This window comes from Xenopus laevis, chromosome 5S (assembly GCF_017654675.1).
Source record: "Xenopus laevis strain J_2021 chromosome 5S, Xenopus_laevis_v10.1, whole genome shotgun sequence".
Taxonomy (NCBI): domain Eukaryota; kingdom Metazoa; phylum Chordata; class Amphibia; order Anura; family Pipidae; genus Xenopus; species Xenopus laevis.
In genome coordinates, this window is record NC_054380.1 from 139,351,631 (window position 1) to 139,365,318 (window position 13,688).

The 13,688-nt window shown below is 44.3% G+C and overlaps 1 protein-coding gene across 6 annotated transcripts in view; it reads right to left on the reverse strand.

Annotated features, from left to right (window-relative positions):
* Positions 1-1,868: 1,868 nt before the first annotated feature.
* Positions 1,869-13,688, reverse strand: part of dnajc27.S (DnaJ heat shock protein family (Hsp40) member C27 S homeolog) — a 16,391-nt gene continuing 4,571 nt past the window's right edge. For 4 of the 6 annotated variants that reach the window (XM_018264542.2, XM_018264540.2, XM_018264541.2 and 1 more), the window contains 6 exons: positions 10,505-10,590; positions 9,840-9,909; positions 9,224-9,397; positions 5,528-5,650; positions 4,171-4,331; positions 1,869-2,714 (listed from right to left, as the gene is read on the reverse strand). In XM_018264542.2, coding sequence (XP_018120031.1) covers positions 2,582-2,714; positions 4,171-4,331; positions 5,528-5,650; positions 9,224-9,397; positions 9,840-9,909; positions 10,505-10,590 — 747 coding nt within the window. In that variant the 3' untranslated portion in view covers positions 1,869-2,581. 6 annotated transcript variants of the gene reach the window in all.

A 13,688-nucleotide genomic window follows, 5' to 3' on the forward strand; every position in this document is an offset into this window, starting at 1 on the left:
GCTGAACAGTCCCATTGTGTATTAGCTCTGTGTATATCAATTAACATTAGGACCTAGTTGGCCCAGCTGAAACACAAAACCGGTTGCAGTACCCCGGGAGGTCAAAATACAAATAAAGGGCCAACCCAGCCCGGTGTAAGTCCGCAGGACTCCAAAACTTCCTATTAAATGGGGGTTTTCAAGGTGTAGTACATACGGTACCCCTAGATCAGGCTGAATCCTCGCTTCTTCACACCTGGCGGGGCGGGCTTCTTTGCTGCCGAGGAGGGCTACGCATCTGTGCACTTGGACGGGTATCCAGCCAATGTTGGACGTTCCCCGGTTGGTCAAAAAATTGTACTCTCCCACCTTCCATGATCCGCAGCTTGGCAGGGTAGATCATACTGTATGCAATCCCCATCTCACGTAGGCGCTTCTTGACACCGATGAATGTACTACGCTGGCGTTGCAGGGCTGCTGAGTAGTCCGGATAAAATGATACACGGGCCCCTTGGTAGTAGATGTCACCTTTGCCCCGTGCAGCTTTGAGCGCCGTGTCTCTGTCCCGGTAGTTTAACAGCTTAATGAGGAAAGGTCTCGGAGGGGCTCCAGGAGGAAGGGCGCGTGTAGGCACCCTGTGGGCCCTCTCAACCACAAACTGCTGTGAAAATATCTCTTTCCCAAGCATTTCTTTCATCCACTGCTCCGTGAAAAGTTCTGGGTTTTGACCTTCACATTTCTCAGGTAGACCCACCACTCTGACATTGGAGCGTCTTTGACGGTTTTCCATGTCTTCCATACGGTCAGTCGCCTGTTTCATGAGTTTGCACAGCTCGGTCATTTCACTAGGCAGCGGGGCAGTACGATCTTCCAGGGCACTCACCCTTTCTTCCACAGCTCCTGTTCGTTCTCGAATAACCTGCACATCCTGCTTTAGTAGCGACAGTTTCACCTTCACTTCCTCGATTTTGGTGGTAAAAGTTGCTGTCAGCGAAGCCTGGCAGGTAGTTATTGCTGCAAGGACATCTTGTATAGTTGGGGCAGCTGTGATCTGAGTTTCTTCCCCGATCGGTTGGAGCTGTTCGGGAGGGGTGGGGGGGGGGTGCAGGCGCCATCTTTATTCAGGCCCCCAGTACTCATCTCTGGCTCCAGTATAGTCCCCAGCCTTGTTTTCGGGGCGTTTCGCCCCCCTGCCCCTTTCTGTGTAGCAGGGTTATTTGTGCAGCTTACACTGCTGCGCTCCGGTGCGGGCGGGTATTCCTGTGGAGGGGAGGAAGTAGCAGCCGCACGGGCGCCATCTTGCCTGGGGCTGCGCACATACTGTTCTAGCTTTGCAGCGGTGTCAGCACGGACCCGCTGACTTTGCTGCTGACTGCTCCTCCTCATAGTAGCGCCTGTGTCTGCCACCAAGTCCGCAACCCTTCCTGGCTTCAGGTAAGTATCCTGTTGTGGGTCAGTTATGGGCTTACAGGATTATTTTTGCGGAGCTCGCCTCACACGCTGCCTACCCGCTCGGCATGCGGCTCCGCCCCCCCCGAATGCCAAGTTTAATGTAAGACTACAATACCCAGCATGCAATGGGACTGAACTGGGTAGAAGTTGTGAGTTACCAGATTTTGGGCTCCGGTATCCCGACACCATTCTCGTATTTTCTGGTGGCTTTCCTCAATTTCAGATAATTTTGGGGAAAAAATCTGCTGGCCACCAAAATGTCTAGAGGTTGAGCTGTTATACCAATGTTTATTAAAATTGTATATGAATTAGAGCCTTATGGGGCCCCTATACCTCCTGGGCCCCCCTATGTAGCTACTGCCTTGGTGACGGGTGAATCTGTCCCATTTTGCTTCATAGAAACATTTGCGAAAGAGTGAAAATTAGAAAAAGGCGTATTTACACATATATTCATTTATTTTTCACTGCACATATTGGGCTACTTTTGAAGTGCCTCTTGGCTAATTCTAGGCTGGTCAATTTTGAGTTGTTTGCAGCCTTCCTGGCAGAGTTTTTTTTAACATTCGAATCGAATTAGATTCAAATGTATGGGAGCTTAGGGGAGTTTTTAAAAACTTACATGAATTAGAAATATAACTTGTGCCTCTAACTGTTAAAAATTGCAATGAATTTAGGGGTGTTTAAGGCTGCTCTATACTCATGGGGCACTGGCCAATGGCACAGCATTGTGCAGCCAATCATACATATCATTTTTCTCGGTATATACATGGCCTGATTAATCTCCGTCCTCCTGCCTGCATAAAGCCCAATAGATTGTACTACAAGGAATGCTGCATACAGATCAACCTAGGAAGACAGTGTACAAAGGCAATGTGCATAATACAGAGGAATGGGAGTGTGGAGCGATGGTGCTGAATGTGCACTAAATCATGTATAAATTAGTGCTGGTGCCCCAGAGGATTAGGAAGAGTCAGTGTGCTTAACACAAGGGATGGCACGTTCCAGTCTTCTCCCCCGCAGACAGTAATGGATGTGCCTGCAGGACAAAACCATTCCATTCAGAAATGAGAATTGATTTTTTTTTTTTTAGCCTGACCTCACGCCAGAGTGTGTAACGGATGCCGGAGAATGGAGAGCTCAAGTCCCGCCTCTATTTAATGTTCTTGAGCAGGGCTGTCCGTGCATTCACAACTGCTTTAAAGGCGTCCTCGCTGCCGGGGGCCACGCATTTGTCCGGGTGAAGGAGCACGGCGAGTTTACGGTAGGCTTTATTCACTTCGTCCCTGCAAAGCACGGAAGGAAGATTTAGAAGATGAAAAACAGAATCTCAGTGTCGGGGGAAACTGCGGTGCCAGTGCTGAACTGGGCAGAGTGATCTCAGAAGGGTTTATAATTAATTAATGAGCCAGTGGTGCAACTGAGCCCCCTACTAACTACACTCTGCACAACATGCACAGAGTGTGTGTGAAATCAGTGGTACCATCTTAAGGCCCCCAATGTTACACGGGCCAATAAAAGCTGCCGAAAGACAGAGTCTGCAGCTTATTGTGTGGGGCCATCCGACGGGCTTTCCCGATCAAGATCTGTTCGAAAATTAGGCAGATCTAGATCGGGCAGGTTAAAAAATCCCATCGGATCGCGGACGCATCTGTGTGTCTATGCGGTCCCGCGATCCGACCACCCGTATCGCCCTAGGCCCGACGATCGGATCAGCCCGATATCGCCCACTTCAATGTGGGCATATCAGGGAGAGATCCGCTCGTTTGGCAATCGCTAGGTCTATGGCCACCTCTAGGTGCATCTGCATGTAATAACAGTGATACTATGATAGGTACCAAATTCTGTTCTTGCCTGGTACCAGTGGTACGGTGCATTAATTCCGTGGTATGTGTGATATAAAGGGGTCTGCCTTTGTTACTGAATCTGTGTCTGTGGAATTAGTGGTATTGTGTTAGGTACTGAATGTATTGTGTGGTGTCAGTGGTATTGTGTAAGGAACTGTAACTGTTGTGTCTGTGGTTTGAGAGGTACTGCTCCACGCTAGGGCCACACAAGTGGGATCTCAGAAAATGCGGCCTGTGAATCTGCTCCTCCGCAGCTCTCCTTCTGCCTGTACTCAGACACATTGGGGCATATTTATCAAAGAGTGAAGGTAGAGATCTCCACAGTCCGCTAGAGTGAAATTCCGCCACTCTCCATTCAGATTTTGGGGCACAGCCGGGGTCCACTTCATCTGGCACTGGCCTTAAACACTGAATCTATTGTGTGTGTGAGGTATCAGTGTTATTGTGTTATGTACTTAATCTGTTGTGTGTGGTTTCTGTACTACTGTGTTAAATACTGAAAACTGTTCTGCATGTGGAACGGCCCAGTGTTAGGGACAACCATGCACTTTTTCCTAAGACCCTTAGATAACAGTCAGCTTTAATAGGTCTAATGCAGCTACTGCAAACATACTACAAGATCTGATTGGTTGCTGGGGGTTACAAAAAGGCAAGGGCAAACTTGCCGCAGAACATAACCCTTACATCCTACCAGGTCCGGACTGAGAATTAAAATAGGCCCTGGCATTTCAGATACACAGAGGCCCAATCAGCCCACATAGAGGCCCAAACAGCCCCCACCAGCCCACTAAATACTGACTTTCTATGGCACCTTATGGCAGCCCTTCTGGCATTTGCCAGAACCCACAGATTGCCAGTCCGGGCCTGCATCCTACTGTTGAACAACAGATTTTACCTTGTGGCCCCTGGCTTCACCCCCAGCATGTCCCAGCTGTCCTTGCTATTACGGATCCTGCGTATTGAATCTGCTTGCTCTTTGGTGAAGCCAATGTTTATGGCTGACACTGGCCTCTTCCCACCGTTATCGCATAAATCCACAATAGACGAATAAAAGGCCTGAACAAGAAAAAAAAGGCTAATTGTTTATAATGAATCACTGCACCTTTAAAAAATGATATCACTTAAAGGATAAGTAAACCTTAAAGATAAGTCTGACCACAAAGTAATCAAAGAAAGTTGTCAGGAGAAAGAAAGAGTCTGCTCTGATGTTCTTCTGCTTAGGGTAAGGGCACACCTGGAGATTCGGGGAGATTTAGTCGCCTGGCGACTAATCGCCTCATCTTTGGAGCGACTAATCTCCTCGGACTGCTTCTCCGTGTGTTCCGTCTGCTTCAATGAAAAAAAAGACTGCACCAATGCACTCGCTGTGCTTCGATTTCGGAAGTCGTCTTTAGTTTCCTCACAAGTAAACTTCGGGCGACTTCGGAATTGGAAGCGCCGTGAGTGCAATGGCGCAAGCGTTTTTTCATTGAAGCAGATGGAAGACACAGGGAAGCAGTTCAGGGAGATTAGTCGCCCCAAAGAAGAGGCGATTAGTCGCCGGGCGAATAAATCTCCCCAAATCTCCAGGTGTGCCCTTACCCTTACAAAAGATGTGAGAAAAGTTATCTGAGGTTTCTCATTTTTTTTCCTAAGCAGAAGAACATCAGCCTCTTTCTTTCTACTGACAACTTCCTTGACTACTTGCTGGTCAGACTGGTGGGAAAATGACCAGCAGGCGGCGCTGTTGTAACAAAATTCATTCATATTAACAGCACACGTATCCCTTAATATCTTGGAATTAAAACAAAATAAATAATGAATGTATATTGCAGAAGTGCTTAGAATAGCCCCCTCATCGATTTTACAATCACTTATTTTTAAGGTTTACTTATCCTTTAATGCATTTTGACAGTGAAGCAACTTCCAAGTAGTAGCTATCTTTTAGCACAAAATGTATCCCTGAACTTGGCTGTTTCAATCTCTATAAAGAGCAGATTCCAATCCAATAGAGGTTAGGTTCTCTTTACCCAACCTCAAATACAATAATGCTCTATTATACTAATGTATTTATATCATATTTAGTTTCATGTAAATATTTAATAAAACATATCAGCACAAGTTAACCTCTAAGCCATTTTGATATTGTTTGATGGATGGCCATGGCTGCTCCAAGGAGGTGGGGACAACACTTGCAACACAACGCACACAGTGTATGTCGCTTTAATGTATTAAAAGATATAAAAGAGCAGAAGGCAGGGAAATGAAGGTACCTGGAACATCTCATTAATTCCTTCCCCACTCTGAGCGGAAGTTTCAAAATAAAGAAATCCTTTGCTCTCTGACCAGAGCCTCCCCTCACTTTCATCCACGCACCGGTGCTTTGTGCTGTCAATCTGAAATGAGGATTTAAAGGGCATGTGAAGGCAAAAAAATGAAATCCAATTTTTACTTTCTTTAATGAAAAAGAAACTTATCTCCAATATACTTTGATTAAAAAATGTGTACTGTTTTTAAAAGAAACCTGACTGTATGCAGTGAAATTCTCCCTTCATTTACTGCTGTGGATAGGAATTGTCAGACGGTCCCTAACTGCTCTACAGGGAAACAATCATACTTATGAACAGCAGGGGGAGCCCCCTCCTTACTTCCCAGTCATGCAGAACTCAAGCAGCTTTGTTTGTTTCTCTGTAGAGCAGTCGGCGACTGTGTAGAGATTTGTATTGGATTTTATTTTGGCAGACACAAGCTGCTATTTTGGGAGATTAGTCGCCCAGCGACAAATCGCTTCTTCTTCGGGCATCTAGTCTCCCTGAACTGCCTTCCAGCCGGCTATAATGTAAATAGCCAGCGGGATGGCACTTGGATCCTTTTTGCTTTCCAAAGTCATCTGAAGTTGACCAGTGAGGCAACTTTGGGCGACTTCGGAAAACGAAGCGTTCCAAGTGCCATCCCGCCAGTGATTTACATAAAATACAAATTCCGACAGCCACTGCCACCCCAGCGTGCTAGCTCCCACACAGTTAAAGACATGGAATAAAGAGAAACATCTGTAAACGTATCTGCAACAGTAATACTGGTTCCTCTACAGTCCAGCCAGAGCCTGAATCAGAATATACACTGAATTTAGGTGAGCAGGGAGCCTTCTGCTGTTCACTAATCAATATCTCATGGTACAAAAGATTTTAAAAAATGTTCTGCTAATATAGAATAGCCAATAGATATTCTGCAGGGTGCTAGCGAAAAGCAATCTAAAATCTAAATCTAAAAAGTGATTGTTCACCTTTGAGTTAACTGTATGATGTGCAGAGGGATATTCTGAGACAATTTGCAATTGGTTTTTATTTTTTATTGTTTGTTGTTTTTATTTAGCTTTTTATGCAGCAGCTCTCCAGTTTGCAAGTTCAGCAATCCAGTTGCTGAGGTCCATATTACCCTAGCAACCATGCACTGAGTTATATAAGAGACTGGAATATGAATATGAGAGGGACTGAATAGAAAGATGAGTAAGAAGTCAGAAGAAGAAGAATAAAAAAAAATAATAATGAAAACCCAATTGAAATGATGCTTAGAAGTGGCCATTCTATAACATACTAAAAGTTAGCTTCAAGGTGAACCACCCATTTAAAGGAACAGTTCAGTGTAAAAATAAAAACTGGGTAAATACTGTAGATAGGATGTGCAAAATAAAAAATGTATCTAATATAGTTAGTTAGGCAAAAATGTAATGTATAAAGGCTGGAGTGACTGGATGTGTAACATAATAGCCAGAACTCTACTTCCTGCTTTTCAGCTCTCTAACTCTGAGTTAGTCAGTGACTATAACGGGGGCCACATGGGACATAACTGTTCAGTGAGTTTGTAATTGATCCTCAGCATTCAGCTCAGATTCAAAAGCAACAGTTATGTCCCATGTGCCCCAACCTCAAGTAACTGATTGGTTACTGCCTGGTAACCAGGGTAACCAGTCAGTGTAAAGCAAGAGAGCTCAAAAGCAGGAAGTAGTGTTCTGGCTATTATGTTACACATCCACTCACTCCAGCCTTTATACATTACATTTTTGTCTAACTAATTATATTAGAAACATTTTTATTTTGCACATCCTATCTATTTACCCAGTTTCTATTTTTACGCTGAACAATTCCTTTAGGGCAGTGGCATACACTGCTACTGGGGGAGATTAGTCGGCCAGCGACATATCGGCTCTTCTTCGGGCGACTAATCACCCCTAAATGCCTTCCCGCCAGCTAGATTGTAAATCACCGGTGGGGTGGCACTCGGATCGATTCGTTTTCCGAAGTCGCCCAAAGTTGCCTCACTTCAGGCGACTTTGGAAAGCCGAAGCGAACCAAGACCCATCCCGCTTGCGAATAGTCACCCGAAGAAGAGGCGATTTGTCGCTGAGTGACTAATCTCCCCCAGTAGCAGTGTGTGCCACTGCCCTTAAAGAGAGAAATTGTGTTGAAATTCACTATGATGCAAGCCGCTGTATTTCAAGACAATTTACAATGTGTCTTTATTCTCTATAGTTCCTCTTACAGGTAAAGCAATGGGTCTGAATATCACCACTTTCTACGCCAACCTGTTTAGGGATTTTTTTTTAGAGAATAATTTTGTTCATCCAAATTTAGCAGGTTTTTTGTTTTTTAAATTGATGTCTCCCCATGTTCATGATTTGGACAAGGAAGAGAGAATCTGCTAATAAGAATCTATTTCAAACTTGTCTCTGTATCCCTCATTGCGGCCTCCATATTTGTTCCTATGACATCCCCTGTCAGAAATCTTTTACAAGGTCACCGAATTGTAACGAGTCACAAGCTCATGACTCAGAGGTTAGATGAAACGGAGATAAAAAATAAAGATGAGGGTGGGTTTTCTAGAAGAAGAGATGACTTCATGATATAATGTTTTAAAATCCCATAAATCAAGGAGTTACCCTTGTTGTGGGCGCAGTCAGTGTTTTTTTGGGGAGTGGCTTTGAGAGGTACCTGCATTCCAACCGGCAGATTATGCACATGTGGTGTATGAGAATAAATACCCTTGTGGTAAAATATACATATTCCCAGATAAGTGGGTTTCAACATCGTTGCATAATTCCGCTAATGGCAACATAATTATTGTATGAAAAGGAGGTGCCACTAGGTAGTGCTATATTCGATATTGTCTTAGGTTGTGATGTTATATTATACTTTTTTGGCTGGACTACCATTGGTGACAATTCAAAAGATGTTAAGCTGCCCTGATAATGTCATTAAAGGATAAGTAAACCTTAAAAATAAGTGAATGTAAAATTGATGAGGGGGCTATTCTAAGCACTTCTGCAATATACATTCATTATTTATTTTTAATTCCAAGATATTAAGGGATACATGTACGGTATGTTCTTTCCAAAAAAGACCCAAAGCCACGAAAGGAGCTGAAGTTGAAATCCCGAAGCTGCAAAAAGACCCGAATTTACAAAAGGAGCCCGAAGTTGAAGTCCTGAAGCTACGAAAAGACCAGAAGGCATGAAAGGAGCCTAAGTTGAAGTCCTGAAGCCACGAAAGGAGCCTAAGTTGAAATCCCAAAGCTGCAAAAAGACCTGAAGCCACGAAAGGAGTCGAAGTTGAAGTTCCGAAGCTTCGAACAGACTTGAAGCCATGTTCTTCTGCTTAGAAACCTCAGATAACCTTTCTCACATCTTTCCTAAGCAGAAGAACATCAGAATCTTCTAAGCACTTCTGCAATGTACATTGCAGAAGTGCTTAGAATATCCCCCTCATCAACTTTACATTCTCTTATTTTTAAGGTTTGCTTATCCTTTAATAAAGACTTTTTAGTCTGGAGAAAGGATGAACTGAAAGGCAAATCACTAATACTGATTACATGGTACTATGAGTACACGTTACAATGAAACACTCCTTCTGGATTTGTACATCGAAAAACAGAGAAAGATGAGTGGCGTCAGTTTGTGTTGCAAGTATCTATACCTTATTGGCACACACAGCAAACACAATGTTGTCAAGGTTGTCAATGTTGATTTGAGGACCAAGTTCCTGTTTCATCTCGGCTAGCCAGGCATCTAAAGACTCAAAGGACTCCTTCTGGCCAACATCATACACCAATATGACACCCTGTGTGTCCTTGTAGAACTCGTTGCGGACCTAGGAGGAATAAGAAGACCTGTTACAAAACATACAAAAATATGCAACACATGAACTGCTACGCTCCTATTTTGCAACAACACAGCAAGTGCACATTGAAGCGGGCCTATACTTGATCTGTTCATCAGTGTTCCATGGAAGAATAGACCCACTGAGAAGCACATGAATGCTGAGCTGTGTGGACTTGAGCTGCTTTCACCCATGGGAAATAAAAAGGAGCAGTAGGTTTTTAATTAGCAGAGAAGAAATTGAAAAAATCAGAGTAAAGGCAGCCATACATAGCTCAACCAAGCTAGTATCTGACCAATCAGAATGGATAGATACAAGATCGGGCCATACAGAGTATGCTAATCTTTCTACTGCTCCTTTTGGGGCAACAGCAGAACAATTTGGGCAGCAGGAAGAGGAGCAGTGAGATCCATGATAACATCCCTCATCATACCTCATAGAAGAAGGGATGACCGGCCATATCGAATATATTGACTTTTATTTCTCGGTCCTTTATCTGCACCCTGGAAACAAAACAGAGCAAAGAATATTTTATGATTTGGGAGACAATATATCAATTCAACATTCAAATGATGCGGTTTCTATATTTGACAGGAATGGTGTCAGCATTACCAATCAGAGGGCTTCAGTGTTTTTTTTGCCCTAATGGGCTCAGTATAAGTTACACCTCCTGAGGCTTGCATGTGTTGCCCCTTGACTGACTGGCCTTGAGTTGGAGAGTTGGTTCATATATCAGAGAAAAGCCCTATAATTGCACCTGTCACATGTGTGAGGTGACAGGAATAAATTTGGTTGCAAATTTGCCCCACGTGTACAGTGGCCAGTGGATCAAATTAATTCCTGTCATTACACCCATGGGTGGGGTATCACTGGTGACCCACAATTTTGCTCCTGTTGCAAATCACCCGCAGTTTTGTTCAGAGGGGGCTCTGGACAGTTGTCACTCCTATTGGCCAATTCATATGCACAGAAATTCTGCTCAGAGATGTGTGTTTGTATGTAATGTGTAGGGTAGGAATTTCAGTTACAGTGGAAACCTATAACCAATATGCTACTCTCCTTACAAACATAACACAATCAAATACACGCACAACTTACTTCGTTACTCCATAATCGATTCCAATTGTTGCCTGATACTTAGGCACAAACCTCTTCTCACAGTAACGTTTTATAATGCAGCTCTGCTGGACAGAGGGGAAAGAGTTAATGGGAATCAGTTTCTCAAAACACATAATTACATAATTAAGTTGGGCTGAAAAAAAGAGTCAAAAGTCAGCCAAGTTCAACCCCTCCAAATGAAACCCAGAGTTCTTACATACAGACATCTGCTCTCAGTGCTCCATAGTTACAAAGGCACAGGGATATATATTATAAACAAAAATATAAAAAACATTGGGGTAACAGTCACCCTGCTATAGTTTCATGGGTACCCAGGGCACAAATAAGCACTCACCCCAAATCTCCCCCTAACTGACCTTCAGACTGGGCCCCCTTAGCTCATAACAAGGTTACAGATATATAGAAACATTGGGGTAACAGTCACCCTGCTATAGTTCCAGGGGTACCCAGGGTACAAATAATCACTCACCCCAAATCTCCCCCTAACTGACCTTCAGACTGGGCCCCCTTAGCTCATAACAAGGTTACAGATATATAGAAACATTGGGGTAACAGTCACCCTGCTATAGTTCCAGGGGTACCCAGGGTACAAATAATCACTCACCCCAAATCTCCCCCTAACTGACCTTCAGGCTGGGCCCCCTTAGCTCATAACAAGGTTACAGATATATAGAAACATTGGGGTGTCACCCTGCTATAGTTCCAGGGGTACCCAGGGCACAAATAATCACTCACCCCTAATCTCCCCCTAACTGACCTTCAGACTGGGACCCCTTAGCTCATAACAAGGTTACAGATATATAGAAATATTGGGGTGTCACCCTGCTATAGTTCCAGGGGTACCCAGGGTACAAATAAGCACTCACCCCAAATCTCCCCCTAACTGACCTTCAGACTGGGCCCCCTTAGCTCATAACAAGGTTACAGATATATAGAAACATTGGGGTGTCACCCTGCTATAGTTCCAGGGGTACCCAGGGCACAAATAAGCACTCACCCCTAATCTCCCCCTAACTGACCTTCAGACTGGGACCCCTTAGCTCATAACAAGGTTACAGATATATAGAAATATTGGGGTGTCACCCTGCTATAGTTCCAGGGGTACCCAGGGTACAAATAAGCACTCACCCCAAATCTCCCCCTAACTGACCTTCAGACTGGGCCCCCTTAGCTCATAACAAGGTTACAGATATATAGAAACATTGGGGTGTCACCCTGCTATAGTTCCAGGGGTACCCAGGGCACAAATAAGCACTCACCCCAAATCTCCCCCTAACTGACCTTCAGACTGGGCCCCCTTAGCTCATAACAAGGTTACAGATACAGTATATAGAAACATTGGGGTAACAGTCACCCTGCTATAGTTCCAGGGGTACCCAGGACACAAATAAACACTCACCCCAAATCTTCCCCTAACTGACCTTCAGACTGGGCCCCCTTAGCTCATAACAAGGTTACAGATTTATAGAAACATTGGGGTGTCACCCTGCTATAGGTTCCAGGGTACCCAGGGTACAAATAAGCACTCACCCCAAATCTCCCCCTAACTGACCTTCAGACTGGGCCCCCTTAGCTCATAAGGTTACAGAATATAAAAACATACACAAACCTCTTCTCACAGTAACGTTTTATAATGCAGCTCTGCTGGACAGAGGGGAAAGAGTTAATGGGAATCAGTATCTCAAAACACATAATAACATAATTAAGTTGGGCTGAAAAAAAGAGTCAAAAGTCAGCCAAGTTCAACCCCTCCAAATGAAACCCAGAGTTCTTACATACAGACATCTGCTCTCAGTGCTCCATAGTTACAAAGGCACAGGGATATATATTATAAACAAAAATATAAAAAACATTGGGGTAACAGTCACCCTGCTATAGTTTCATGGGTACCCAGGGCACAAATAAGCACTCACCCCAAATCTCCCCCTAACTGACCTTCAGACTGGGCCCCCTTAGCTCATAACAAGGTTACATATATATAGAAACATTGGGGTGTCACCCTGCTATAGTTCCAGGGGTACCCAGGGTACAAATAAGCACTCACCCCAAATCTCCCCCTAACTGACCTTCAGACTGGGCCCCCTTAGCTCATAACAAGGTTACAGATATATAGAAACATTGGGGTGTCACCCTGCTATAGTTCCAGGGGTACCCAGGGCACAAATAAGCACTCACCCCTAATCTCCCCCTAACTGACCTTCAGACTGGGACCCCTTAGCTCATAACAAGGTTACAGATATATAGAAATATTGGGGTGTCACCCTGCTATAGTTCCAGGGGTACCCAGGGTACAAATAAGCACTCACCCCAAATCTCCCCCTAACTGACCTTCAGACTGGGCCCCCTTAGCTCATAACAAGGTTACAGATATATAGAAACATTGGGGTGTCACCCTGCTATAGTTCCAGGGGTACCCAGGGCACAAATAAGCACTCACCCCAAATCTCCCCCTAACTGACCTTCAGACTGGGCCCCCTTAGCTCATAACAAGGTTACAGATACAGTATATAGAAACATTGGGGTAACAGTCACCCTGCTATAGTTCCAGGGGTACCCAGGACACAAATAAACACTCACCCCAAATCTTCCCCTAACTGACCTTCAGACTGGGCCCCCTTAGCTCATAACAAGGTTACAGATTTATAGAAACATTGGGGTGTCACCCTGCTATAGTTCCAGGGGTACCCAGGGTACAAATAAGCACTCACCCCAAATCTCCCCCTAACTGACCTTCAGACTGGGCCCCCTTAGCTCATAAGGTTACAGAATATAAAAACATACACAAACCTCTTCTCACAGTAACGTTTTATAATGCAGCTCTGCTGGACAGAGGGGAAAGAGTTAATGGGAATCAGTATCTCAAAACACATAATTACATAATTAAGTTGGGCTGAAAAAAAGAGTCAAAAGTCAGCCAAGTTCAACCCCTCCAAATGAAACCCAGAGTTCTTACATACAGACATCTGCTCTCAGTGCTCCATAGTTACAAAGGCACAGGGATATATATTATAAACAAAAATATAAAAAACATTGGGGTAACAGTCACCCTGCTATAGTTTCATGGGTACCCAGGGCACAAATAAGCACTCACCCCAAATCTCCCCCTAACTGACCTTCAGACTGGGCCCCCTTAGCTCATAACAAGGTTACAGATATATAGAAA